At 48.1% G+C, this 27,360-nt stretch overlaps 2 protein-coding genes across 8 annotated transcripts in view; both read left to right on the top strand.

Moving 5' to 3' along the window:
• The first annotated feature begins 1,787 nt into the window (after nucleotides 1-1,787).
• On the top strand, nucleotides 1,788-25,578 carry LOC121661195 (tRNA N(3)-methylcytidine methyltransferase METTL2-like). Of its 4 annotated transcripts, none has more exons than XR_006014863.1 (10): nucleotides 1,788-1,905; nucleotides 3,443-3,534; nucleotides 7,292-7,653; nucleotides 8,922-8,971; nucleotides 9,599-9,659; nucleotides 10,859-10,998; nucleotides 11,762-11,868; nucleotides 12,052-12,117; nucleotides 13,390-13,654; nucleotides 25,164-25,578. XR_006014863.1 is itself a non-coding variant. In XM_042021110.1 (9 exons), the coding sequence occupies exons 1-9, from the start codon at nucleotides 1,817-1,819 to the stop codon at nucleotides 13,539-13,541; spliced, it is 1,119 nt and encodes a 372-aa protein (XP_041877044.1). In that variant the 5' UTR covers nucleotides 1,788-1,816; the 3' UTR covers nucleotides 13,542-13,885. The 4 variants fall into 4 exon arrangements, 1 of the variants encoding a protein (XP_041877044.1); XR_006014864.1 differs by lacking the exon at nucleotides 25,164-25,578 and adding an exon at nucleotides 18,373-23,559; XR_006014862.1 differs by lacking the exon at nucleotides 25,164-25,578 and adding an exon at nucleotides 16,882-23,559.
• Nucleotides 25,579-26,908: 1,330 nt separating this feature from the next.
• Nucleotides 26,909-27,360, top strand: part of TLK2 (tousled like kinase 2) — a 43,184-nt gene continuing 42,732 nt past the window's right edge. For all 4 annotated transcript variants that reach the window (XM_042021106.1, XM_042021102.1, XM_042021105.1 and 1 more), the window contains exon 1: nucleotides 26,909-27,282. The gene's annotated coding sequence lies outside the window, so the exon portion shown is untranslated. The remainder of the gene's footprint in view (nucleotides 27,283-27,360) is intronic.

Raw genomic sequence — 27,360 nt, 5'->3', positions numbered from 1 at the left:
CCTCAAAGTATTTGGGAAATGGGCACAGTTGGCAGCTCTGCTCTAGAGAATTGTTTCAGATTATCAGGAGAGTTGCCTCTGTGGTATAGAGAGGGAAGTGCCCCTCTCTACTGGGATATTTGTGCCTTATATGACAACATACACAAAATACAGGGGCCCCAAGATGAGACTTCCAGAAAAGCTTTGTATCTTTGCACATCCAAAAGCATCTGCACGGCTGCCATCTGCTCTGCAAAAGCAATGCTGGCAGTGCCACTACAGGCATGTCACACCCATGTGCAGTTAAATCCCCCAGGTACCAGGTCCCTCCAAAGCCATCGGTGCAGCAGCTGGTGCTGAGCAGGGCTGGGCTGTTTCACAAGCCAATGTCGCCCTCTTTTGTTCTCTGGTTGCCACCCACAGGAGCTCAGGGACCGCACCAGCCAGTGTGGATGGATGGACACTCCCTCAAGTGTGGCAGAAAGAAGCTCCACAAAATTTGGAAACAGATGGGTCACCCTGTGCACGCTGTGAACAAAATTACAGAATCCCAGAATGGTTTGTAGGGGACCTTAAAGACCATCCAGTCCCACCCCTGCCATGGGCAAGGACACCTTCACTAGACCAGGGTGCTCCAAGCCCCATCCAGCCTGGCCTGGGACACTGCCAGGGATCCAGGGGCAGCCCCAGCTGCTCTGGGCACCCTGTGCCAGGGCCTGCCCACCCTCCCAGGGAACAATTCCTTCCCAATATCCCAGCCCTGCCCTCTCGCACTGGGAAGCCATTCCCTGTGTCCTGTCCCTCCAGGCCCTTGTAAAAGAGTCTCTCTCCATCTTCCTTGTAGTCTTCCCTCAGGTACTGGAAAGGGCCACAATTAGGTCACCCCAGAGCTCCTCATCTCCAGGATGAACAATCCCAATTCTCTCAGCTTGTCATTGTACAAGAGGTGTTCTATCCTTCTGATCACCCTGGTGGCCTCCTCAGCTTCCCTCCTTCCTCCTTCATCCTCCCTCCTTCTTCCCAGAAGGCCAAATAAATAAATATCTAATGGGATGCCAAGAAGATGGAGCTGGACTCTGCTCGGTGGTGCTGAGCAATAGGACAAGAGGTGACAGGCACAAACGGATGCCCAGGAAGTTCCACCTGAACATGAGGAAGAACTTCTTCATTGTGCAGTGACCAAGCACTGGAACAGATTGCCCAGAGAAGGTGTGGAGTTTTTATTGCTGGAGATACTCCAGAACTGTCTGGAGGCAGTCCTGGACAATCCATTCAAATCCTTTGAATTTGAACCCTTTACGCCTCGTTGTAAGAGGACAAGGGGGGATGGGTTCAGTTTGAAAGAGCAGGGTTAGATGAGATACTGGGAAAAAATTTCTCCCCATGAGGATGGGCAGGCCCTGGCACAAGGTGCCCAGAGCAGCTGGGGCTGCCCCTGGATCCCTGGCAGTGTCCCAGGCCAGGCTGGACATTGGGGCTGGGAGCAGCCCGGGGCAGTGGGAGGTGTCCCTGCCAGGGCAAGGCTGGCACCGGAGGGGCTTTGAGGTCCTTCCCACCCAAACCGTTCCCGATTCTGTGCCATGTACTCTGCAATGACCCTCCTGGAGCAGGAAGGCTGGACCAGACGAACCCCTATGGTCCCTTCCAGTCTGTCCCATTGCGGGGCTCCCTGGAGTGCGGGATATCCTCCACAAAGGTTATCTTTTCGGGACCCCTTCCCGACATTTTCCCTCGGCACCACCGCAGCGGACACCCGGCCCACGTGACCCCACCCGCAGTCCTCCTTCTGGTCGGACCGCGCGGCGCCGCTTCCGCTTCCGGTGCCGGCCGGCCCGTCATGGCGGCGCCCAGCGAGGCGCGGGAGCGGCGGCCTTTCGGGAGGCGCTTCCTCACCGACCCCGCCCGGCTCTTCCAGCACAATGCCTGGTGCGTGAGGGCTGCCGCCGCTGCCCGCTCCAGACCCCCGGCAGCCTCCCGGGGAGCTGCTGTCCTGCGGTGCCGCCCCGCGCCCGGCGGTGGGGTGGGGGTGGCCGGGGTGGGCTCGCCGTCGCCGCTCCGATTTGCGGTGCCTGTGGCCAAGCGCTGCGTAATGAGCCAGCCCCAACCTGCCCGCTCCGCCTCACGGGGCCCTGACCGCGGTGGCCCCCCTCCGCTCCGGGCTCGCCTGGAGAGACCCCTCCCGGGCGCGGAGCGGGCTGAGGGAGCGGCGGGCGCAGGGCCGGCGGCCGGACAGCGGCTGGAGGCAGGGCGGGGACCGGCATCCCCGGGCAGGGCACCGCCCTGTGCGGCCGCGGCTCGGGAGTGCTGGTCCCGGGGGTCCTGAGCGCTCGGGACTGATCCGCGGGGGTCCTGAGCACTTGGGTCTGATCCCTGTAGGGTTCTGAGCCTTGGGGGCTGATCCCCACGGTGTCCTGAGCCTTCCGGACCGATCGACAGGGGATTCTGAGCCATTCTCATCCCCTCCCGAAGCAGTAGTATTCCTCAGGCTCCTCTGGTTGTAGCAATTGTTTTATTACTGTGGTTAATAAAGGTAAATTACCCGCTGTCAGAAATCCACAACCTATCATTCCTTCCATGAGGTTGTGCCAGGGTGTGTGCTTGGAACAGGAGCTCTTTATTTGGATACAGAAGTTGTTTTCAGTCAGTTAAACATCCAAATTCTCTAATTTGCTGGGAACTGAAGGTATTTTGCATTTTTGAGGTAAATAGATCCACTTTTGGTCTCTGGCTGCTATACCTTGTTAAGAATTGGGTGTGTTTAACTTGTAATTAAGGGATATTTATATGTGTCAGCCTGTCATTCCTTCTGGGACTATTCTATATTAAAGGTATGTAACAAAAGCATATCCCCAGTTTTCCTGTGGAAAGTCTTAGTAATCTGTTTCTTCACAGACTTAACATTTAAGCCTTTGTGAGTTGAAATCAAACCACTAATTCCTTCTGGGACAAGAACTGCTTCTTGGGCCTTGTATTCTGCTTTTCATTCACTTTTTTTAATGAAAAAAGGCCGAGTGAATCACTTTAATGACTGAATAGCTGTGTATGTGCATTGAAGTTATTAATAATTCTTGTTGCTTTAAAGCTTCCTGCATATTTTTCTCATAATTTGATTTAATTTAACACTTACCTTCCAAATAACCCAACTGCCTTTTTTGTTTCAACTTGAGAAAGACAATGTAGTTTTGTCCTGAGTGCCCTCATGGTTTTAGCAAGGATCTATTCCCTCTAAATTTGACTGAGTATCCAAAATAGAACAGATTTAGGATCCTTTCTGTTTGCAATTCCATGAGCTCCTTCAGGACTAGGACCTGCATGTGCTGACTGTGGGCTATTGTGGTGGTGCTGGGCTGGAATTGGGGATCACACCTGCACCCCTGTCCATTTGGAGGGCTCTCCAGACATTTCTCTTTCCCTCTCTCCTTGTACCATGCTTAGCTCCAGTTCATCTTATTTTTCACAACAGGGACAATGTGGAATGGTCAGAAGAGCAGGAAGCCAGTGCCAGGAGTAAAGTTCAAGAGAACAGCTCACAACTATTGCCACAAGATAAACAAGGTACTTTTGGAGAGTGTCCTTATGCGAGTCTTGGCTTGTGCCAGGAGTGGAACAGTATGGCCAGAGCCACATCAGAACATCATTAATTCCTCCCCTCTCCCAGTCACTCAGAAGGCTTTAACACGTGTTTGATAATGGGAAATGGAGGAGGAGGAACTTTCTGTTCTTAATTTACCTCTCTGTGACTCTTCCGTCTTCTCCAGAGACGACTCCTGGTTGGGAGGAGTCAGATCAGGTTGAGCTTTGTCATGTTGTGTATGTTTAAGTACTTGTTAGTGTTCATTGTCAACAAACCTCTTTGAGTGTAGAGTTGTTGCCTCTGCTTATTTTTGCTCTTTAAAGCTTAACTGCTAGTAGCCAGTCTCTTTTTGCTGGCTTGCTGTGAAGTGAGCCGTGATCCAAGCTGATCTTCTCTTTGAAGAGTCTGATAAAGTGGTGTCCATATCTGTCTCTACAGAGTGAACAAATTTCATGAGAAGAATTTCATCAGAGAAAGAAAAATTATTTTATCTTGATTGTTTGTCCTCAGATAGACAGCAAAGGGATTCCAAAGCTTTTATTTTATTTGGCTTAAAGGATATTTATCCATCCAAAATGCAGAGCTTAGCTGTCTCTGAATCAAGCTCAAGGTGCTCAATTCTGTGGTTAAGTCATGGTTGAAGCCATTCTGAATGGTCAATAATGCATTTCCTCCACACCTGGTAAAGATCATCCAGTCCCTCAAATGGTGGTGGAATGCTTCTTTGGTGTGATAAGAAACTTGTTTGATGATGATATCTTGATACCCTGCCGAGCTCAAGGGTGGATCTGCTTCTTTGGTTCAAATTAAATTGAGTGTGTCACCCGTAAGATGATGCTGAGTACTACTGGAACTATTGAGACACTTCCATATAGCTCCCAGTTGTGTTCACAATAGCAAATTAATTACACCAAAGAGTAACCCTCCTAATTTCTTGGAATCCTAGCAGTATCCAGCAGTTTTCCATTGTGATGCCCATTGTGTTGAGTTCATTTTAAAATCTGGTTAGCATTAAAGGGTGCTGTCTGTCATGCTTTGAGAACCTATATGCAACTAGGAAATTGTGGAGCAATTTGCTGTTGGAGCAGTTTGTCAGGGCTCCATGATGTATTTCCCAGACTGAACAATGGAGGCCAGTCAAATGTTGATGGTTGCTATTCACTGGAAATCGTGTGGAGACAATGGGATGGCTGAAAAGTAGGGAAGGCAGCCCAGGCAAATGTGCCTGAAGGGTCTGGTAGTTTGAGAATCAGAATGTCCGAGGAGGAGAACAAAGGCAGAGTATTGGTCATTATAGCTGTATTATTTTGTGGACTTCTTGGGGATGTCAGGATTTGTTCTGGAGAAGGAGGGAAGCTCTCTGAGTATGTGGAAGATGTGTCTCATGGCTGGGAAAAGAAAGAGAAAGAAGTCCAAGTTTCCTTTTGAGGCTCCATAATTAGCCTCCTTGCAATTCGGGAGGTCTTCCCTGCTTCTCTTCCGGTCTTTGTGAACAGTTCCTTTTGTTTGCTTATCTTTTGCAGAGTGAAGGGGTGAGTATGGGCTTGGCTTTGGGGGTGTGCTTACAAAGGCGAGCAGAAAGTCAGGAGTCCTTATCAGGAAAGTCTCTGGAGGAATCTGGCTTGCGCACCGATGGCACTGTGAGCTAATACCCCAAGAAGGGACTGGAACAAGTATGATGTGAACTTTTCTGGCTGGAAGTCTTACTGAAAAATCAACATGGTCATATTTTCACTTTAAATGTGTTTCTTGTATGATCTCTGTCAGCTGGTCCTTGATTTTTTGCATCTGTATTGTTACTGATCCTTTATTCAGGGCTTTGAAAACACCAGGCTCCGAGGTAAATTAGCTTTGAATAAAGCTTCCCTGCATGTGGTTTGGAGTATAACAGCTCTTCAATAGCATCCAACAGAATTTCACAGTAATTTAACAAGGGAAGAGCACAATGTCTTGTTCACCAGTGTAATGTGGCAAAAATGTGGGTGATCTGAAATGGCTGGGCTGGAATTTTGTCCCAGCATCTCAGGTAAGCATTCCACTGCCGTCAGGCTGCCATGGGATTGTTGGAGATGAGGGGGAATCAGGATTTGGTATTTTTGTTGGATGAGAGCGTTTCAGCCCCAGAAGCCTTGCATATTCCTGCTAGTACGTGGGAGAATGACAGTTCAGGACAGAGCATGCCAGGGTTTGGATCAATAGCACTTCTTCCAGCATCAGCAGTCATTGAATTCTTCCATGCAAACAGTGAGTTGACCTGGCCATGGTCACTGTGACCTACAGTGAGGTCATGGTACAAAGTTACTGCTCATGTCTAATATCAGACATTAAAGTTTCCTTCAGCTTGGGGTTTAAGGACAAGGCTTCTTAAAAGGAGAAAATCCTTGTAGTTGAAGTAAAGAGATTATTTTTATATATAGCTCCTTGTGCTGCAGGTCCTACTAAAAATAGACATATGACTGATTAGTGGTTCTTTGTTAAAGCCATTTTTGTCTATATTTGGCTGAGGCTACATATTTTTCCAGGTGTTCTGGGTTCACTTTACTGTCTCACTTTGAAACAGTTTTATGTTCTTCAGGAAGACTAATAAATAAACAGTTACATATAAATAATATATATTTATATATACATATTATATATATATATATAATATTTATATATTTTATATATATATATATATAAACATAATAAATAAACAGTTCAGCTAATAATGGCCTCCAATCATTTTTATTCAGTAATGCACTTGTTGCCGTGCAAAGATGGTTGAGGAATTACTTGTTATTGGAATGCAATTGGGATTTCTGGTCATGGTTGTTAATGTCTCTAGGTGATTCCAAGCATAGGATGCTATAATTAGGTGTGAATTCTCAGGACAGAGAACTCATCACATTGATGAAGTCACAGAAAGTCGCCTGGATTTGTAGCTTCACATGGAAGAAATAGTTCCCCTAGACTGTACTTGATCTGAAATTTGTGAAAGTGTGTGGAAATAAGTTTGCAGATGACTCGAATTTCACTTGGTCATGGCTTTGTAAGAGCTATTCCAGCTCCCTGTAATACTCACCTTGCTCCTGGAATGAGCCGTTTGTGAAAGTGCTGCTGCTCATATTAATTCTGTTCATCTTTAGCCTCTCCACCGTAGCTCTCCGTGGTACTTTAATGCAGTGGTCACTGTTGACTCCCCTCTTTTGTTTTAGTTCATAAATGCTCTGACACACATAGAACTACGGAAAGCAAAGTTGACTGGACTGCAGCAAAACGTGGAAAACATACTGTCCTGTAATCTGGAGGATTGCATAAATTCCAACTGAGCTTCCTGCCAGGCCTGGAGAGTTGACTAATTTTTCTGTTTCTCCACCTGAAAATAGGAGCAGTGTGTTGGACAGGAGCTTTCAGCTCCAGGCAGCTCTCACAAAATTCCTTTGGAGTTGTGCTTGACACTTATTGTCACCAGGCTCCAAATTAATTGTTCAGCGAACTGAACAAGTTAGAGATGGAAGTAAAACCTGGATTTCTTCATTCCAGTCTCCTTCAAAAAGACTTTTTCTGTTGCCAGCTTCCTTTAAATCCTACCAGGAGACAGAGTTTCCTCTTCTCTCTCTTTTCCCTTTTTAAGTTGTAACCTCTCTTAGTAAAGCAGGTTGGTGCATAGATATCTGCAGTGATCCCTCACTCTCTGAACTGATTAAACCCTGAGACCTTCTGGTTTGTGTCTGGTGATGTTTTTGCTTGTGTTCACAGAGGAATATGAGGTGAACGCTAAGAAATACTGGGATGACTTCTATAAAATCCACGAAAATGGCTTCTTCAAGGACAGGCACTGGCTGTTCACTGAATTTCCTGAGCTGGCACCTAACAGGAACTCAAGCCAAAATGGAGATTCTGTGCATGAATTTAGTAACACAGAAGAATCCAACAATGAAGGGCTGGGAAGCTGTGAAAATGGCCATTGCTCGTTGGAAACCAGGACAAAGAGTCAGTTAAACCTGATAAAAGGCCCAGCTGGGGGCTGCACAGAGGAGTTGGCTGCACAGAAGGACAGTGAGCTGAGTCAGAGTGATGGGGATTACCCTGGATCAGCTGCATCTTACCGTATACTAGAGGTAAGAGCTGTACATCAAAGTCACACATCAAAGCCTCCCTTGTGTCAATGTGACTGGGACATAAAAATATGTATCACTGCCAAACAGCAAGGGACCAGACGATTGCCTTCAGTCAGTAAAATGCAAAAATAAGAGGGCAGTTTAGAACTGAACTAAATCTGTTGGGATTCTTTTGGTTCAGACTCTGAATTGGCAGAGCACATGGACCATAAGAAGTTTACAAGTTTAAAAGCTAAACTATTGCTATCAGATGTTCAAACAAGCATTTAAACATCATCTTTTGAAGAAGCCGATTCTTCTATTGTGTATAAAGCTTTCCCTTGTCATTTATCTTTTGCATGTTTGTGCTGACTCCTGTTTGCCTTGAGAGGTGCGAAACAAAGTAATGAAGCCAAGAATGTAAAGATGCTCTTGGGTTTGTTCCTTAGAGCCCTTGTGATAACAGGGAATCCCAGACTGGTACAGGCTTTGTCTCAGAGAAGTCTGTGGCAATTATAAATATTGGACTCCTGACAGCTGGTTGTGACCTTTTGCTCTGCCACCTTTAGTTGTTCACTGTAGAATTACTGGATTTTTTAAATACTTAGTATTTTATGAAGGTCCTGCCCTTCCAGGGAGAGTTAGTATGAACTGTCCTGATTTTTTAATTTAATCTTTAATCACTTTTAAGATTTCCTCAGACTTTGGTGTTCTCAATGTGCCTTTCCTGTCTCACCTGAGCACTTTCAGTAACATCTGTCACTGCAAACCCTCTGTGGTGTTTTCTGCTCAGTCTGTTCCAGTTTTACTGATTCCTTAAACATTCAGAGGCAAATTCCCCAAACCCAGTTGTGTGAGCCATGATCTCTTCAAATGGGAACAAGCAGAAGGGGCAATTAGAATAAAGCAAACTTAACTTCTCTGTTGCTCTGATTTTCTATGGAAGTGAACGTAACTCATCCATGGCCTTTACCAGTGCTTCAGTGACTCATACTGGTTGTTATGCTTGGGATTCCAGAAAAAACAGCTTTCAAAAGAGTAACAATATATAGCTTGTTACTAAGATTTCCATAAGAACTTGCTTGGTGGTTTCCCACACATGTAATCCTGTTCCTCAGACCTTAACACGCTCAGATCTCGCAGGGACACGTTAGAATGGTCACTGCCATGCTCAGCTTTACTCGTGAGTTGCTCTTTGTTCCATGGCTGTAGAGAAATGATTGGAAATTATCTGCATGGACGTGCTGAAGGAATTATTTTCACTGTGTACATCTACTCTGTTCGTACAGGTTGGCTGTGGGGCTGGGAATACAGTTTTCCCAATTTTACAAACCAACAAGTAAGTAGTGACGAGACAAGAGGAAATGGCTTCCCACTGCCAGAGGGCAGGGATAAATGGGATATTGGGAAGGAATTGTTCCCTGGGAGGGTGGTGAGGCCCTGGCACAGGGTGCCCAGAGAAGCTGTGGCTGCCCCATCCCTGGAAGTGTCCAAGGCCAGGTTAGACAGGGCTTGGAGCAGCCTGGGACAGTGGACGGTGTCCGTGCCCATGGCAGGGGTGTGACTGGATGATCTTTAATGTTCCTCCCAACCCAAACCATCCTGGGGTTCTGTGAAGTAATTCTCAGTAGGTTTTTACCTGCGTGAGATACCAGCCTCTGAAAAACAATTGGAAGAATGTTCCATGTGTTCCTAGTTTAGACAATCTCAGAGAAGGACCAAATGCAGATGGTATCTTTGCCATCTGCAGCTTCAGGTTACTGTGTTTTGAGCTTGGAAGCCCTTGGTTTTAGATCCAGAAGCAAAAGGAAGCAGTCAGTTCCATATGAGAATAATGGGCATAAAGGAGCAATGGAATCCACCAGATTTTGCACAGAAACTAAAGCCCAGGATTTCTGGGCTTTGTGCACTTGAAACACTCCTTAATTCCTTGATATAAATGATGAGTTTCTTTGATTTATTGCAGTGACCCAGGCCTGTTTGTTTATTGCTGTGACTTTTCTACAACAGCTGTGGATCTTGTCCAGGTAATCTCAATGGTGACTTATGAAAATGTGGGAAGTATCTGGGGCCAGTTGCCTATTAACACAAATCTATCCCAGCTGCCAGTGACTCTCTGGCTGTGCTGGCAGCTTTCTGGTTTTAGCCAGCCCTGGTGCTGACCCTTACACTGGGAATTGTGGAAAATGAGCCATCAAAGATTGTAGAAATGAGAGAAGTAAAAGTTCTCAAAATGTCACATGGGCAGCAAACAAGTCAGCCAGGTTTTCTTCCCCTGTGGTTGTCAGTACTTTTCTCAATACAGTGTTCTTTTAGCTGAGTGACTTGAAAACAAACTTGAGCCTTGCAAACATTCAGGCTATTTTTTAACAGGAACTGAACCTGGCTTTGGCTTGTGTGTGTGTTGCTGTCACCACAGTTCTGGGAACATGGTCTGATTACTTCTGCACAGGCAGCTGAGGAGGGATCATGCTGTGGAGCAGGAGGCTGGGATTTAGTCAAAAGACAAATTCCACTAATAAATTTCAGGTCAAGGCAGAACTGAGAATATATGAAGTATCAAATGCAATCAGTCACTTCCTGGTATGAGAGGGGAGCACAGCACCAGAGTCAGCATCCATTTCCTCCTCTGGATATGACACAAGCACTGTTTGTAGAGGCTTCTGCAATCTGTAGCAGCAGCTTTAGAAAAATACACAACTTCTAAAAGAAGTCTAAATCTGATTTTTAAGAGTGTAGCTGTAGGCAACCAAGTTTGATTTTTGGGGTATAGGGAATATCTGCTTGTAGATGAAATGAATACTGATTTCAATGATGCAGAGAGGTGCCCTGACACTCTCATTTATGTAAAGGTTTCCAATTTATCAGTATAAATCTCACTTCTTACTGCTGTTAGTGGAAACTCTGACCTTAAAATTGGGATAAACCCTGAATCCAGTTTGAGGGGTTTTTTCAGTGCTGATTGTCTGATTGTAACAAGACCAAAGCGAGATGTGTACATCTCCTGTGTGTAAATCTTTTTTTCACATTTCACACCAGTTCCTTGCCTGACCAAGGAACATACCTGACACAGAAGTCCAATGAGGCTGAAACAGATCTCTGGACACACCACTTGATTTTGTGGAAGTTAAAATACTCCATATAATACTAATAATCCATATAGTCCAGCTAATACTGAGATTAGGATCTGCTACTAATGTTCTTAATTTCTCTCCCTCAAACACAGAACAATGCAGAATATGATACTTCTCGCTGCTTTGCATTTGTCCATGACCTGTGCAATGACCAAAGTCCCTTCCCAATGCCAGAAGAGAGTCTTGACATTGTTATTCTTATCTTTGTCCTCTCAGCAATTCTCCCGGAGAAGTAAGTTTTAATAATTCCTTCTGATTGCAGAAGATAGTTCTTCTACAATCAGAGTTCTTTAATAATCTCCTATCAAGGAAAATTAAAGTTTGTTCTGTTTGTGGTCCAGTTTTTCATGAAGGCTCCAAAAATGAAATTTGCAGGTTTTTGCTATTGCAACCAATTCTTGCAGAGAACAGGGTGATTTTGGAGTGCTAAGTGGCTGCAGGTGATCATTGCTGGGGTCACTGTTCTGAGCCCCAGCCACAGTGAGCATTTGCTTTGGAAAGTATTCTGCTGGATTTTCAGGCTCAGAGGGTAGATGAATTTCTCACATAGGAGGTGGGAAGAAGGGAGGGTTCAGGTTCAGAAAACAGGTAAGGAAAGTGCTGTGGTCTTAGTGTGATAGTTGTTACAACCTACACTAGTCTCTTTTTTTTTTTTTTGTATCCTTTAGTTTTACTTCACAGCACTTCTCTTCAAGTTCACTTACTACTTTTTTACAGAAACCAGTGGAAATCCTTTTGTAATCAGTAAGAGAGAGCAGTTAATCCTTGCTGTGGCAGGATGTTATCCTCGTAGGAAAAAAAAGCAAAAGGGAATGTCAAAAAATAGAGGCCAAATAAAATCAACCCACCTGACTCTGGGAGAGCTCAGAATGCTGCTGACTTTGGGTAGCTCTTTATATGAAGTTGAAACATGTAGAACTTTATTCCATCTTTTTGGAAGGAAACAAGCATGATTTTGCAGCATGTTGAGCACTCCTGGTTTGTTCTCCTCTCAGGATGCAGTGCATCGTGACCAGACTGAGTCGCCTTCTGAAACCGGGCGGAATGATCTTGTTACGAGATTACGGCCGCTATGATCTTGCCCAGCTTCGGTTTAAGAAAGGTATTTCCTTTCCCCTGGGAGCTTTTGCCCCATCACTAGTAGATTCTGCTTCTCTGGAGCTGTGTCTGCCCTGTTTAGAGGCAGCTCATTAATTCCCCAAAGCACAGTGTGTGCTGGAGAAGGGTCTGTTGTTGATTTTTTTAAATGATCACTGGTAACTGTTTATATCTGTCTTGCCTTTAGGTCAATGTCTGTCTGATAACTTCTATGTGAGAGGTGATGGCACCAGAGTCTACTTCTTCACACAAGGTAGGAGGCCAGAAACATGTCTCTGACCATCCAAAAACATGCCTCTGACTCTCCTCACCGCTTCTTGTCCCTGTGCCCTCCAGTTTGGCCGCTAGATCTTTCCAGCCTCTTTCTTGGAGCACTGCGAAATGTTAAGTGGCTCCTGATTAAACAGTGACCCAGGCTTGTCAGCCTCTTGTGCAAGCATGGCATGGTGAATTCCTTAGTGGAAAATCCTTTAAGAGGAAGACTGGTGTGTTTGCTACCCTGGGAGGAGTGGGATTGGAGGAGCTCTCCTTGTATCTTGCCTGCAGATGATGGAGGGAGATGGACACCACTCAGCGGAAAGGTGTGGTTCTTCGTGGAGCTTAGGCAGCCCCCCCCAGTTCTGCTGCTGCTTGGTGTTAGCAGCAATTGTTATTCTCTCAGTTTATCACCAGTTGCACCTCCAGTCCCTCCACTGCAGGCCCCTGTGCACAGCCAGTTGTAGAGCAGTGGCACAACTGAACTGTTCCCCACTGCACAAGTCTTGTTTGGCACAGCAAAACTAATGTTTAATGCATGTTTGGCAAACACCTCACAATGGAAAGCATCTGATAAAGGAGCACAAGCTGGGACCTGTCAGGCTTTTCCTACAGAAACTCCAGACAAACCACGTGCTCTGGGAGTAAGCTCTGCTGCTCAGCAGGACTGGGGCACTGTGAGATTTATTTGCTTGGTCAGGAATACCTGCGAATGGAAGTGTTGAAGCCTTGAGGGCTCTTAGTGCATTAATTGGGCCTCAACAGGGTGTTGGTTTTAAGGATTTTTTTTTTTTTTTTTTACCAAATTTAACCTTAATGAATCCCATTCCCCCTCCAGCCTAGGCAGCACAGATCTTACTGCCACCATTTCAAAACGTAGGTTTAATCCTGTTCTTTGCTCTTGTGGACTCTGAAATTCCTCTGGGCAGGGGGGAAGGAATGTCTGTCCCAACTCGCCAGAAGATGCTCCTTAATTGGTTACTAGAGGTAGTACCCATATCTGAAACTGCTGCTGTTTTCTTTGTCAAGTCTCTGTAGTTCTAGATGTACTCCAAATAATTCTTTCCTTCTTTGCTAGAAGGGAAACTTGAGAAACTGTGATATTAAACTCCCCTAGTAAAGTAATTAAGTCGTGTTTGATTATTTCCCTGCCAGGGTGAGGCCATGGGTTTCCTCTGGCCCACCTTTCAGCTTAGCTTAGCCTCAGTGTGAGAGGGTATCAGTTAAAGAAGAGCTATGGCCTCCTCAGTCTCCTTCTCTTTGCTTCCAGATGAATTAGATCATCTCTTCACCACAGCTGGGCTGAAGAAAATCCAGAATCTGGTTGATCGGCGATTGCAAGTGAACCGTGGGAAGCAGATGACGATGTATCGGGTGTGGATCCAGTGCAAGTACTGCAAACCCACTGTCCTTCAGCCATGAGGCGTGTGGGCTTTGGGCTGGAGCCTCTTCATCTCCTCCTGGTGACATGTGTGTGGTGGAGTTCTGCACAGCCAGGACCTCAGTGCCTTGTACCATGCCTGGCATCACTTCAAGTGAGTTTTGCTAGGGACAAATGCCCTGAGAGTAGAGCAAGCAGTATTTCAGATATCATAAAATCACAGAATATACCGAGTTGGGAAGGACCCAACTCCTGGCCCTGCACAGGACACCCCAACAATCCCACCCCCTGCCTGAGAGCATTGTCCAAACACTCCTTGAGTTCTGGAAGCCTCGGGGCCGTGACCATTCCCTGAGGAACCTGTTCAGTGCCCAGCCATCCTTTGTGGGAAGAACCTTTTCCTGATATCCAGCCTAACCCTCCCCAGACACAGCTCCAGCCATTTCCTCTCCCTTCAGGAGAGTGAAGAGATTGGTTCCTGCCCCTCTGATGTCCCTCAGGAGGATGTTGAAGATCCCAGTGAGGTCTGACCTCAGTCTCCTCCAGCTGAACAGACCATTTGCCCTCAGCCACTCCTCATACAGCTTCCCCTCAAGGCCCTTCACCATTCTCATGGCCCTTCTCTGGATGGTCTCTAGTGGCTTAATGTCTTTTTTATATTGTGGTATCACAGAGTCCCGCTGTGGTAGAGAGGAGAAGAGAGATCCAGCAGGCAGGAATTGTGCAGCAAGATTGATTTATTTAATTATTTTACTACTCTTTTATAGACTTTTTTCTTCATAGTCTAGTTGGACAAAGGATCAGCCCCCTTTGGGGTGATTGGCTAAAATCCTGAAGCATCCATTGTCAAAATATTTTCCTACTGTGCCATAAACAAAGCTCAGCAAGGTCACAGGTGTTCATGGTTTATAGAACTCTGCTGATCTCTTCCGTGAGAGAGAAAAGCATCCCACGGGACTGGAAAGAGCAAGAGAAATTCTTGCTAGCAGCAATATTTGTATCCACATTGTGGTGCCCAAAACTGCTCCCAGCACTTGAGGTGAGGCTGCCCCAGAGCAGAGCAGGACAATCCCCTCCCTGACCAGGGATGCTTTACCTAATGCTCCCAGAGCACAGATGTCCCTCCTGGCTGCCAGGGCACTGCTGACTCATGTTCAACTTGCAATGGACCACCCAGTCCATCCACACATGCAGGGTTGCCCCGTCCCAAGTGCAGAATCCGGCACTTTCCGTTGTTGAACTTCACACGATTGGTGATTGCCCATTTCTCTGATTTGTCAAGGTCTCTCTGCAGGCCCTCTCTGCCCCTGAGAGACTCGACAATTCCTCCCAATTTAGTGCAGACAGCAAACTTACTTAGTATTCCTTCAAGTCCTATATCCAGGTCATTAATGTGGATGTTGAAGAGCACAGGTTTGAGAAGGGAGCCCTGTAAATGTCATGCTACTGGTCTGAGTTTTAAAAATTATTTATGGTTTTAACTTAAGAAATGGTCATGGTGTCTAACAGCAGCTGAGCAAGTTGAGTAGCGACTTGCTCATACTCAGAATTTCCACATGAAACAGGAGAGATCTGACCGTATCTCTGTCTTGTGTATTCTTGTCTTGGGGACAAACATACAAAGAATGAATCCGCTCTTCTCAGCAACTGCTCACTGATACGAATCTCCTGGCCAGCTTCTCTCGTGCAGCTATTTCCTAGTCATTCAGTCACTCAATCCATGAGTTAAAATACGTTGATCTGAGGGCAGGAGCTGAGACCGTGTGAGTCTCTCTGTAGCAGCGTTCCCTGGATGCCTCAAGGTGTGGAAATAACCTGTGGAGAAAGCAAATGATGCTGCTCTGCCCTCACTGTCCACAGGGATATCTGCCCAGGGAACCAGCACGCAATAGCTCAGGTGCTATAAATTCCTCACAGGCAGGGTTCAGGTTTCAAAAGTTTGGTGCTGATGTTTGGTGCCAGTTTTGCAGCACCTCCAGAGTGCAGCAGATGAGAAGCAGCTAACAGGACCAGGGTTTATAAATAATTACCGGCTTTTTCTACTGGCTGCAGCTCCCAGGTCACAATCTGCCCTGTCATGGTGATGTGCTAAACCCAAGCAGATGAGACACTTTCTTTGATCTGAAATCTGCAGGATGTCTAATTTTTGCATTCTTGTTTAATTTCTTAGAGGAAGCCAACACTGTGGCTTTCAGAAGGTATTTCCCCACCTTTGACACCTTTTATCTCAGCTTGTTTTCTTCTGTTATTTTTAGGGTGTGGTACAACAGGTATTAGAATAAGTCTCGTGCTTTTCAGTGGTGGTTTGATTCATATAAATTAGGCTTGCAAGAACCTCATGTGCTTGTGTGAGCCTGGGCCACCATTAGGGAACTACAGTTTTCTTCTGTTACAAGTTGCGCTGCTGTCTGCCCTTTAGTTGAAGAAGAGAAAGCTTTGGCTGGTATCTGTTGCCTTGTTTTAGTTCATGAAGCATCAAGATGTGTTGTGTGTGTCCTGCTGGCTGAAGAGCAGTTCCCCTGTATTTTGTTAGCCAGACACTCATGTTTGGAGCTTGACATTGCCCAAGAGTGTCATCTCTAGAGCCACATAGGTTATGAAATAACTGCCATCTTGAACCAGAGGAGAGGGGTTGTGCTAGTTTGAAAACAAACCAAGGGGAGATCGCAAGTCAGAACTACAATTTGATAGGAAAATTAAAATAAAGGCAGGAAACACTGTCTTAACCTGACAGAGTAAGAATACAACCTGACACCCTGTTGGTCAGGGTGGTGGTAGCAAACTGATTAAGTGGTGGCTGCAGTCCTCTTTGAAGTGATAGATACAGTTCTATTGAAGCGGTGATCCTGTAGAAGGGTCTGCTCTTCCTCTGAATGTCCAGTGATAGTTATGTAGCTCTTGTCCTCTGGAAATCCAGTAGGTAAGGGCTGACTGTGGTGTTCCAAACCTCAGATTATATCCAGGTAGGAATGCTTGGTTCCTGCCCCTGGGCGGAGCATCTCACAATGCGCTGATGTAATTTTATGAGTCATGCAGTGAGGCCTCGATGGCCCATTAACAGAAAGATATTTCTCCAGAGGGAGTTATCAGGGATGTGTCATGGAAGAGACAAAGAACACTGCCCCACCTGGTTTTAACAGCTTATGAAGATGGTGATAGAGTACATAACCCCCGGTTACATGCTGCACTGTAACCCAAGACAGGGGGTAAAAAGCTGAGGAAATGTCATTGCTGTTTTTGGAGAGCCTGCAGGACCCCTGGAGAGATGGACCAGGAGCACCCTGATTTGGGAAGTGTGGGAAGGGACTGGGCAGTACTTCCTGCTGGGCATGTGTCAGCATGATGAGTTCCTAACTTCCACGTCACTGTGTCATCCTGCAGGTATTGCTTTGTCTGCTACCTGAAGGCTTCTGGGTCAGGACATTTCAGCCCTCCCTGGGAAAGGTTACCCAGGGAATCCATTCACAGCACACAGGCTGCGGTGCTGGGACAATGGAAATGCACCATTGCTTTTTTGTATATCTGTCTCTTTTAAATAATGTTGAATGAAATCAAATTATTTTTTTGGAGGGGAATGGGAGTCAAATATCTGGGAAGAGAATTCTTGTTCAGTTTGTTGTAGTGTATTTTCTAAAGGGCCAAGAACCTTTCCATCATCTGCAAATGAAACAGGAGGAGGTAAAGCTTCTGTCTTCTGGAGCACATTTGGCTTCTGCTGAGCACAAGCCTGACGCACCCCAGAAGCTCTGCAGTCGCTGCTGTGTTTTCATGCTAAACCTACAACGTCTGGTTCCCTGGCAAGGCTGAGGCCTCAGGCAAGGTCTAGGCAAAACACAGCTCAAGGCCTCTGGCAGCAGGTGAGCAAGCTGAAGTCTCCTCAGCTTATCCAGGCACAGAGTCAGACTTAGCAAGAGCCCTGTGAGCGTTGGACCTGACGTGACTCGTGTAACCGCCTCAGTGACAGACCTCCTGTGTGTTAACTGGGGCCTCAGGCAGTTCCTTGGGGTCCTTTCCCTCTTGGGCCCTGGAGGAAGACCTCTTCCCAGGATAGCTTTATCTCCCTGCAAGAAAAATTCTTGACTGGGGTAAACAATCAGCATAATTAGTGTGAATTAAAGTAATTTGAAAAATGCCTTCTTAATCATCCAAAGGCTTGAAAGCAGTGCAGGAAAATATGTTTTTAATTATAAACATGATTTATGTAAAGTTGATGGACTCCCCTTTAAATTCAAACTCCTGAACGGGAGAAAATGAAGGCTATTTATTTGTTTGTTTGTGCTTTCAAGGTTGTATCCCAGTTGCCTGGTTTTAACTTGGGCTTCATGCAAAAACTTGCAGCCCTGTGAGCCTGGAGCCAGTGAAGTAGCTCTTTGCCTTTCTTAATGCTCTTAGTTCTGCTGCAGTATTTAAGCAGTCACTCAGCAGGGCCCATGCTGGGCAGACGTGCTTTTGTTTCCAGTTCTCTTGGTGGTGTTCAGAAAGCAACAAGTTAATGGCCTTGAATTGAGCCAGGCCTCCTACAGACAGATACTGTTTGAGCTTCCTTCACTAATCCCTGCCAGCTCCTGTTCTCTCAGAAGCTGCTCCGCTCCTGCCACTCCAGGCCTTGCCTCCCACACAGCTCTGCTCAGGTACCTCGGTCCTGACTTGAAGCAGCTCCTGCCATTCCCACCTTGGGCCTGCTGGGCAGGCTGGGTTGCTCAAGCTTTCCAGCATGTTCAAAGGAAATCTCCAAATTGACTTTTACCATGCTGAAAAGCCAGGTTAAGTGCCATTAGTGTTTTGGGGGGTTTTTTTCCCCTCTTCCTTCTTAGCAGAGTAATGTTACCTTTAAAGCCTTTCTGAGAGTTTCTGCTCTGATTTTGTTCCCAGCATTCCAAGTCTTGTGGTCTGTGGCTTACAGGCAATGCCAGCGTGGCCTGATGAACCTCCCAAGCAGAAGAGATGATTTCATAGCCCTTCACATGCATTGCCCCAGCGATCTTGGAGCCAGGCATTGTTACACTTCGAAAAATCTGGTCCTGGCTCTTGCCAGAAGGTGGTGGATTTCCTTGGAGATTCATAGATTGTTTTGGCTGGAAGGGAACTTTATCATCACCTATTGTGACCCCTCACATAATCCTTTCATGTAGGGATAATGCCAGCAAGCCTGTGACTTGGATTTGGACTTGGAACTAGCCCTTCAGAAAGGGTTTTGATCCAGCCATGGTGCTGAGGGCTCCAGTGAAGGACAAAGAAGCTTTTGCCTCCCCAGGTACATCATTCTTCTCAGAGCATCGTGGTTTCACAGACAAGCTGTGAATTGGGAGGCAGGAGGGAACAGGGGAGGTGATGTGAACAAGAGGCTGGGGGGATATTTCTGATGCTGTCACTTCAAAAATAAGTAAATTTTCACAGCATCTTCCTGACAGCACAGCAAAGTGAGGACAGCAGTCATCCATAGTGATTTGGATAGTTACAACACTGGTCATCAAATTCTTCTGACCAGGGGCGTGTGAGATCAGACACAATTGTCTTCTCTCCCAAATAATTCAGCTCTGCCTTCTCTGGGTATGCCACCACCATTTCTAATCTGCAGTGAGTTCTCAAGCTCTGGGATAAATGAGACCTGATTATTTTCAATAGAAGAGAGGTGTGAGCAGAGGGAACCTCCTTGTGCACACACCAGCAGCTTTTGGCACTGCATTATAACAAAAGCTGGAAGAGCTGCTGTCATTGGCACTGGGATGAGCCCTGGCTTGTCCGCACTGGATTCTGTACAGGAATTGCAGACCCAAACTGAACTGTTTTTTCCTGAGCACTACTGAAAGATGCACAGGTTTTACTGCCTAGAAGTGAGGATGGGGCTGCAGGGATCATGTTATTATGGGATTTGGGGACCATCCTTCCATTCTGTAAACACAGATGGAGTGAAACTGAGTCATGCAGTCTTTGTTCTGATCAGTCAGCAGGATCTGATTTGTCAGTCAGAGAAGTGCCACCATTTTTGGTTTGGTGCCATATTGGGGAAAATAAATCCATGAGGGAGAATGCCACAATCAGGACAATTTTTGCTATTGTAACTATTCCTCTTCCTTGACGGGGGTGCCTGGCACACATCCTCGTGTACAGTGTCCCTAGACACTGACTTCAACAGAAACTCTGATTTTAACTTGTGTTTCAGGGCAAGACAGAAATTACCAGAAAAACAAGTATCAGGAGGAATTTTTTGGAGGACCTTCCTGCAAAGTGAGGTGCTCTGGAGGAAAAGGAGTTGTCAGTTCTGTGCTTAATCAGCAGAGCTCTGGAGTTTGTGCTTTTAGGTCTCGCTGAAGGCAGTAAGTTCCTGTGTGTAACTGCCCAGCTGAATGGGAGCTTGTGTTGATGGAAAAGTGGGACATTGCAGGAAATTACCTTTGTAGGCAGCCCTGAGTGCTAATCTGAACTAAATAGGATACAGCATGAGCCAGAAGAGCACAAGCCAGGCCTGGACACAGGCAGGGAAAGGCAAGGCAACCTGAGCCATATGTGCCTCTGCTTTTCCCTCCTGCCCGGGGGTTGTATGGCATGGCAGTTGTCATGCCAGTGAAGGTTTTTATTCTTGGTTTTTGACCCACAGTGGGATGAGCAGGAAATGGCAGCAGTTGGAAAGCAGTGATGGCAGAGCTCACTGGCAAGTCTTACATGTCAGCACCTGCCAGCAGCTCCCAGCCTGTTGGTCCATGGCTTGGTTTCCAGGAAAGAAGAAAATCCTGGTGAGGTTTGGACACTGCTGTTCTAAATTCTGCTCTCTGGTGTTAACCCCAGAGCCCTCACTGCAAGCACCAGCATAGCATGGGAACAGCAGCTTGATTTTGGGGTGGAGTGTGACTGCTGTATTGAGGTTGTCTTTGCTGTCCAAAGGACCCTTGTAGCTCTTGCAATTTCATGTTATGTGGGAGTTAGGGAGTTCCGGGAGATTGCCAAATCTTTGGAATATGAAACTTACTTTCAGCTCCTGTGAAGTGGGAAGCTACTGTTGGCAGTCCCTGGTCGCAGGGGCCAGGTCACACCTCTGTGCTGTGTGTGGAACATGAGGGGATCTGCTCAGGTGTAAGGAGAGAGGTACCACACTTCCCCAGGGTCACTGGATGTGGCTCCAAATTCCTCATTTGGAGATTAAATTGCCTGATCTCCCCTCAGACTCTTTCTTCATCCCTGGGACCAGGCTCAAGGCATGCTGCATATCCCCCTCACCTGGGGAGCAGTACCTGGGCAGGGCCACCTCACTGCAGTCTGTAATTACACAGCCACATGGCTTTTTCCACATTCAGTGTCATTGGTGGATGTGAAGAGGTTGCACAGAAAACTGACTCTGGCTTTTCCACAGCTTCAAGTGACTTCTTCCCTACTGAGATGAGCCTCGTTAGAAAGGTTGAAATGTATTTACAGACATTCACAAAGAGGCTGAATATACTTAGAGAAATGTGTGTGCAGTAACTCCGGCTTTACAATAGGAGGTTGATTTAATTTTCCTCTTACACAAATCTCAGAGCAGTTTGTCTAATTAAGGCTTTCCAAAGCTGTGTAAAGTAGGGTGTTATTATGCCCATTTTATGCAGGAGAAAGAGAAGCAGGGGGCAAACCCTGTTGAGAATAAAGTCCTCTTGTATTCTGGGAAGCCGAGAGTGAGTGAGGACAGGGAAGGACTTGCTGGTATTCAGGAGAATCCCATTGTTTCAGGTGTGCTTTGGGATTGCAGAGTGTTCCTTTCCTACCTGCGAGGTCTGGCTCCCCTCGGCTGGGCCATGGCGGCTGCACAGCTCCAGGTGCCTGCACACAGCTGCCTTCCTCCTCCAGCAGTAGGACACGCATTGCCTTGGATCAGGGCTCTGAGGCTGCACATGGCTGGCTGCTTGTGTGGAGGCTGAGTGGTGTGGATGCTTTCCTACTGAGTTTGGGATCAAAGCCTCCCTAATGGGATACCTGAAGGTGTAGACAGAGGGAGGGGCAGGAACAACTTCAGAGATAAACTCCATCGTGTGGGAGGGTGGAGGCTCTCGGAATGGCCTCAGGAAGGAGTCAGGCAATGGCATGTTATCTTTGAGGAGCTCAAATACCGGTTTTCTCCCTAAGGAAAATGAGGAAAGACACTTTTTTAATGTTCCTAGTGTGGCAGAAGCCCTACCCTTAATAGACAAGAATCCACACAAGGGTGACATGGTTTGAATGCCCCAAGCCTAGAAAAATCTTCACTGGCAGCTCATGCCTCATTAGGTCTAACAGAATCTGCTGTGCAGACAAGGGTTGGCCTCTTCACGATGTGATGGCTGGAGGTGACATCATCCCCTGGTGCTAAAATCTTTAAAAGCCTGTTGAGTGTTGTACTCTCGTGGGTTTTGGTTGGGGTTTTTTTTCCCCCAGTACTATGAAATGTTTGGATTTGAGATCACTGATGCCAGCTTTTACATTTTAAAGGTTCAGGCTGTTTGTTGTTTTTTTTTCTAGTCCTCAGCTGCCCATGTCCTGGTATCACTGAGGAATCTCAGCTCTTCTTTTGTGTGTCTTATATCAGTAGATTTCCAGACCTTGTGGCAGTACAGAAATGCTTAGGAAAATGCATTTAGAATATTCCACAAGCCTGGAAAGCCGAGGCAAGGAGAAGTCACCAAAAACATGATTAAAAAGATGAGAATCTTGACTTCTGTCATTTTATCTTTTCAAAATTCAAGGCAGAAGGAACTTGTTATGTACTCTGTTAAAATTTCTGTAAAATCTTACCCAATTTTGGTCTAATCTAACCTGGGTTAGCAGAGAGGCTGTGGTGGGAAGGCAGGGCTTGCTGCTGTTTTGCTGAGCATGCTGTGCCTGTGGAGGGGAGCTCCAAGCTCCGGTCGAATCCAGTGACAAAGAAAATGGCTGCAGCAGCTGAGTCGTTCTTCAAAACATGATACAAGTGCTGTGTACTAGGAATATCACTGACATCCAAGGAGGCTGAGACAAGAAGAGGAGAGCTACCACAGGAATGTAATCAGAGGCATTAACACTGGTTGATGGCAAGATCTGGAGAGCGGGATGTGCACAGGAATGATCTGGCAGAGCTGATGGTGGAGGAGGGCTGGCTTGTCCCTATGGATGAGATAATATTTAGTCAGCCATGTACATACTGTGTTGCTCATAACCAGCTCCTCTGAAAGGACCAGAGCTCAGGGGCTCTTAAAAAGTTAATGAAAAAAAGGGAAAACAGAAGAGTTTCATGTGTCGCTCAGGTGTGAGTTTTCCTGCGTGAGACTTCTTGGAGGTCCAAATAGTCTCTTCTCATAGTGTCTTGTCTTGCTGGGCCAGAACGTGAAACACACAGAAACTGCTCCCAAACTGTAATACAATGGGGAAAATCAAGTTGAGGTCAACAGAATCTTGATTTCTAACCTTATATTGGTTTAGTTTTGAGGCTTTATAAGATTTTAGAAGTAGTATCTTAAATTAGAATTTCTAATTGAATCAAAAAATTTCCTGTACAAAATGATGAACTATTTACGTATTCCAGCCACTTTGAAGCAGCAAACCTTTCCCTGTAAGAACAGGAACAAACTGACCTTTTCTGACCAGAAGCACATTCCAATAAGTTGCCTTTTCTTATTAAAAAAAAAACAAACCCAAACAACTAAAAAGAAAACAGTCCACCAATTCTCTGCTGAGTCCAAACCTGGGGGATCAGCTCCCAGGAGAGAAGACATCATACAAAGTAGTCCAAGTGTGATGTGTCAACACTGATAATGGTATTTTTACCTGAGAGACCTTTGCTGTTCCAGAGAGCCAAGTCTCAAATGTGCTGGTGCAGCACAGTTGGAAGCGTTGCACCAGGCTGGGCTGTGCGGTGCATCCCTGTTCAGGGCTGTGTCCTGATGGAGTGTAGGAGGAAAAAGTTCTGAGATCACTGATCACTGGGAAATTTATCCAGTAACTTCCTTCCTACTGTTACCTGACAAACTTGTCTAAAATCCCTTGTACCTACCTGTACCCTCCTGACAGCAAGCGGAATCCTTAAAGGCTGCTCTGAAATTCTTGCTTACAGCCAGAAATACAGTTACAATTTGTTGATTCCTTCCCTCTTTGTGCCACAAAGGGACCAGCTGCCATGTCTGGTGTGAGGTGCAATTTTGGCATCTTGGAAAGGAAATTGCAGCTGGAAGTGTTGCTCTGAGCTGCTCTTTGGAGGATGAAGGTGGAGAGGACCATAGTTGACTGTGTAGCAGAGGAGAGTAGGGAAGGATGTGACTACAGCCAAGGATGAGCTGCTGGACATCCAGGAGCAGAGCTGAGCTAGCAGAGCCCTTGGACTACAAAGCACAAGGGCTGCCTTTCCAGAATGTACTGAAGGGCATGTGCCCCAGTCCTGAATTTGAAAGTGAGAAGAGAAACCCCAATCATTTCAGAGGAGTGCAGGGCAGGAGAGGGGGAGTCACAGGAGGAGGATGGTGCAACCTCAGTTTATCTGTTCCTTATCAAACATCACCACCTCCTGTTCCAGCCTGACCCGGCAGAGCCCATGGCTGTGGCCTTGGGTCCTCTGTCAGGCCTGGAACTCAGCAGCGCATCAAGGGATGTCTTGGAAAATACTCCTGGCTGCGGTGGATTCTTCAGGAGGCTCTCCCTGGGAATTTGCTCCTGCCAGAGGACGGGAGAAGAGGGGCATTGGTCGGTCTGTGATTTCAGTGAAAATGACAGTGAGCAAACAGCTCTCGGGAAATGACAGAGGTTGTGGCTGCCCCATCACTGGAAGTGTCCAAGGCTGGGTTGGATGGGGCTTAGAGCAACCTGGTCTAGTGGAAGATGTCCCTGCCCATGGCAGAGGGTGGGACAGGATGTGCTTTGGGGTCCCTTCCAACACAAACCATTCTGTGATTCTGTGACAGCGAAAGGTTCTTCTGGTGGCCTAGATGGAAATACTGATGGCATTGTGATCCCTGGCAATGCAGTCCCTGGCAATGCATGGAGAAGGAGGAAGAAGTGCCCCATCAAGTGCTGTCCAAAAAGCACAGGAAAAATTAGACCAAAGTGACCCCCATCACCCCTAAAACACAAAGGTGGGGGACAGTGCCATAAACTGGGTGTTACTGGTGTCCAGTTCCTGCCTGGCACTCTGAGGAGGTGAACTGCTCCCTTTGGAGTTGGAGGGTTTTCTAAGGGCAGTGAAGGGGAAGCCAGAAGAGCTGGGGAGTTCAGTAAGTCAGTCCCTGTATTGGGTGTAACAGCTCCCACAACTTCTCCTCTCTCCACCCAAAATCAAACTGAAATGCACAAATGAAATTTATACCTCCTTGAACAATGTTCACTGCAAGTGGTCCTGTTAACATTCCCTAAGTGGCTGTGATTAGCTACCAACTGATGGAATATTTACTCCAGGATTTTTTCTTTAAAAAAAAAAACACAACCACAACACAACGCAGACACAAAACACTATTTATTTAATTATTTATTTTACGAATTCCTGCCACCGGTCGTGCTGAAAATGTGACTTACGGAGCAGGAGCTGAAACTGGAGTGGCTCTCATACTGAAAAAAAAAAAAAAAACAGATTAAAGCACAGGAAAAGTAGCTTGTACAAGCAGGCAGCGCTCCCAGAGCCATTTGCTGCGCCGAGTTAACAAAGTACGATAAATTAGCAATTTTAAAATAACACAACTTCCCCCATCGCCTTGCAGGAGCAGTTTTTCCACGATGCGCTGCCGGCTCCTCTCCACATCCCTTTTGCCAAACCAGTCAGTTCCAGTTCGGTCATAAATCGATCGATGTCACGCAGTGAAGCGGAGGTGACGGGTGTCCCTCGGCGTTCCCAGCCCTGGCGAATCCTTTATCGAGCTCCAGGAACCTCCGCTCCCATTGCTAATCCGCGCCTGCCTCCCCTTGGACAGGCCTGGCCACTTCCTTTCCCAACAATCCTCTCCTGCTTGTTTGCTTTTCGGAAAGCTGATTCAGCCTTGGAGCGAGCGGGTGCAACACCCTCAGCGCTCTGGGTCCTGCCCCGCCGCCTGCAGTGAGCCAAATGAACTGCGATGGAATCGCTCCATTCCAGCCAGGACAAGCCCTATCTTTATTATTTTGAATTTTGGGACTGTTTTCCTGAGTGTGGCAGCAGCTTGGCGTCGGAAAGGCGAGAGCGGACTGTGTGTCGTGGGGGCTGCTGGGGCACCTGGGTTGTGTCTCACACACAATAATATCCCTGTTGGATCAGCCCCGAACCAGGGGCCCGGCCCGCTCCGGGTGGTGTTCCCAGGGGGCAGGCATGGAATGGGGATTAGCGGGGGGTGCTGTGATGCCCTTGCACCCTCTCTCGGGGGAATGGGGGTGGTTTGGGGAGTGAGATTGCTCATGGGTGTGCAAGATGGAGACTGGAGGGGAAGGGAAGAACTGGGGGGTGCATGGATGTCATAGCTGCACCCCCTCTCTAGGGCATCCTGGGGCAGGGGGTAGGTCAACCTCTGCTCCCCTGGGGGTGACATGTCCCTAGGCCTGCCCTGCCCCCCCAGCCCTGGCTGGATCTGACCCCTTCCTTGTGCCTGTCACTCCCCAGCACCCTCTGGCCCCCTTAGGACCCTGACCCTTGCTGCCCTTCCACCTGTGTGATTGCCCCCTGCCCCCCCTATGCTGACCTTCAGCCCTGACCTCACCCCAAGGCTGGATCTGACCCCCCCTCGTGCTTGCCCCCTCATTCCCTCCATGACCCCATAGTCCACTTTGACATTCTGTTGCCACCCAGCCCTGTGTGACTACCCTCTATACCTCCTGCACCCCCCAGACCTGCCCTGACCTGCAGGCCCTTCTGACCCTGCCTTGTGCTTACCACCCCCAGCCCCCCTGACCCCAGAGGACCCTGCCCCTCTGCTGCTTCCTCACACGTGTGTGACCTTGCAATGCCCCCAGACCTGTCCCCATCCCAGAGCCGGATCTGACCTGCCCTTAAGCCTGCTGCCCCCTCAGCCCCCCCGACTGCCATGACCCCATGGTCCATCCTGAGCCTTTGCTGCTCCCCCATACCTGTGTGACATCTGCCATGCCCCCTGCCCTTCAGTCTTGCCCTGACCCCCAGGTCCTAATGACAGCCAAGGCCGCCCCCCCCGATCCCATAGGCCTCTGACCTCCTGCTCCCCCCCCCGCCCTGTGTGACCCCCCCATTCCTCCCGCTCGCTCCGACCCGCCCTGACCCCCGAGCCCCACTGACCCCGCCACCTGCCCCTCCCTCCGCCCCTTCGGCCCCGCCCCTCCCCGAGCCCCCCCCCCTCGGACCCCCCCCCCCCCGCCGTGCAAGTCTCGCGAGACGCGGCGCGGTTTCCCCAGCGCGTGTGCCCCCATCGGCCGGGCCGGGCCCAGCGCCGCGGGGCGGGAGGGACGAGGGGCCGCACCTGCCCCGGCCCCGCCGCGCCCGCCAGCCCCGTGCACCCCCCGCCCCGCCCGCCCCACCTGGCCGCCGGGTCCTCCCGCGAGGCCTTTGTCCTGCCGCCGCTGGCCCGCGCGCGCTCCGGCCCGGCCAGGCCCCTCACGCGAGGCCGGGGATCCACGGCCTACCCTCAGCCCGGAGCCCTCCCTTTCTACCCCCCGCCACCCTTCCCCTCCGCCCTTCTCAGCCCCGGTGCCCGCAGCGGAGGCCGCGGAGCCGCCCCCGGCCTCCTCCTCCCGCCCGTGCCGCCGCCGCCGCAGCAGGTTCCCTCCCTCCCTCCTCCTCCTCCTCCTGCTGCTGCTGCTCCTGCCCCCGGCGGCGGCGGGATCCGCGCGGTGCCCGGGGAGCGCTGGGCCGGGCGGCGGCGGCAGGAGCGGCAGCGCCAGGTGAGACCCCCAGGGGCGGCGGGGGCAGCGCGGGAACACCTCTCGCCTCGTCCCCGCCCGGCCCGAGAGTGGGTGGGG

Source organism: Corvus kubaryi, unplaced genomic scaffold, assembly GCF_017639235.1.
Source record: "Corvus kubaryi isolate FWS band 111438036 unplaced genomic scaffold, C.kubaryi_AGA036_p1.0 37120, whole genome shotgun sequence".
Lineage (NCBI taxonomy): Eukaryota > Metazoa > Chordata > Aves > Passeriformes > Corvidae > Corvus > Corvus kubaryi.
Note: the sequence above shows the minus strand (reverse complement) of the source record. Positions and strands in the feature narration are given on the sequence as shown.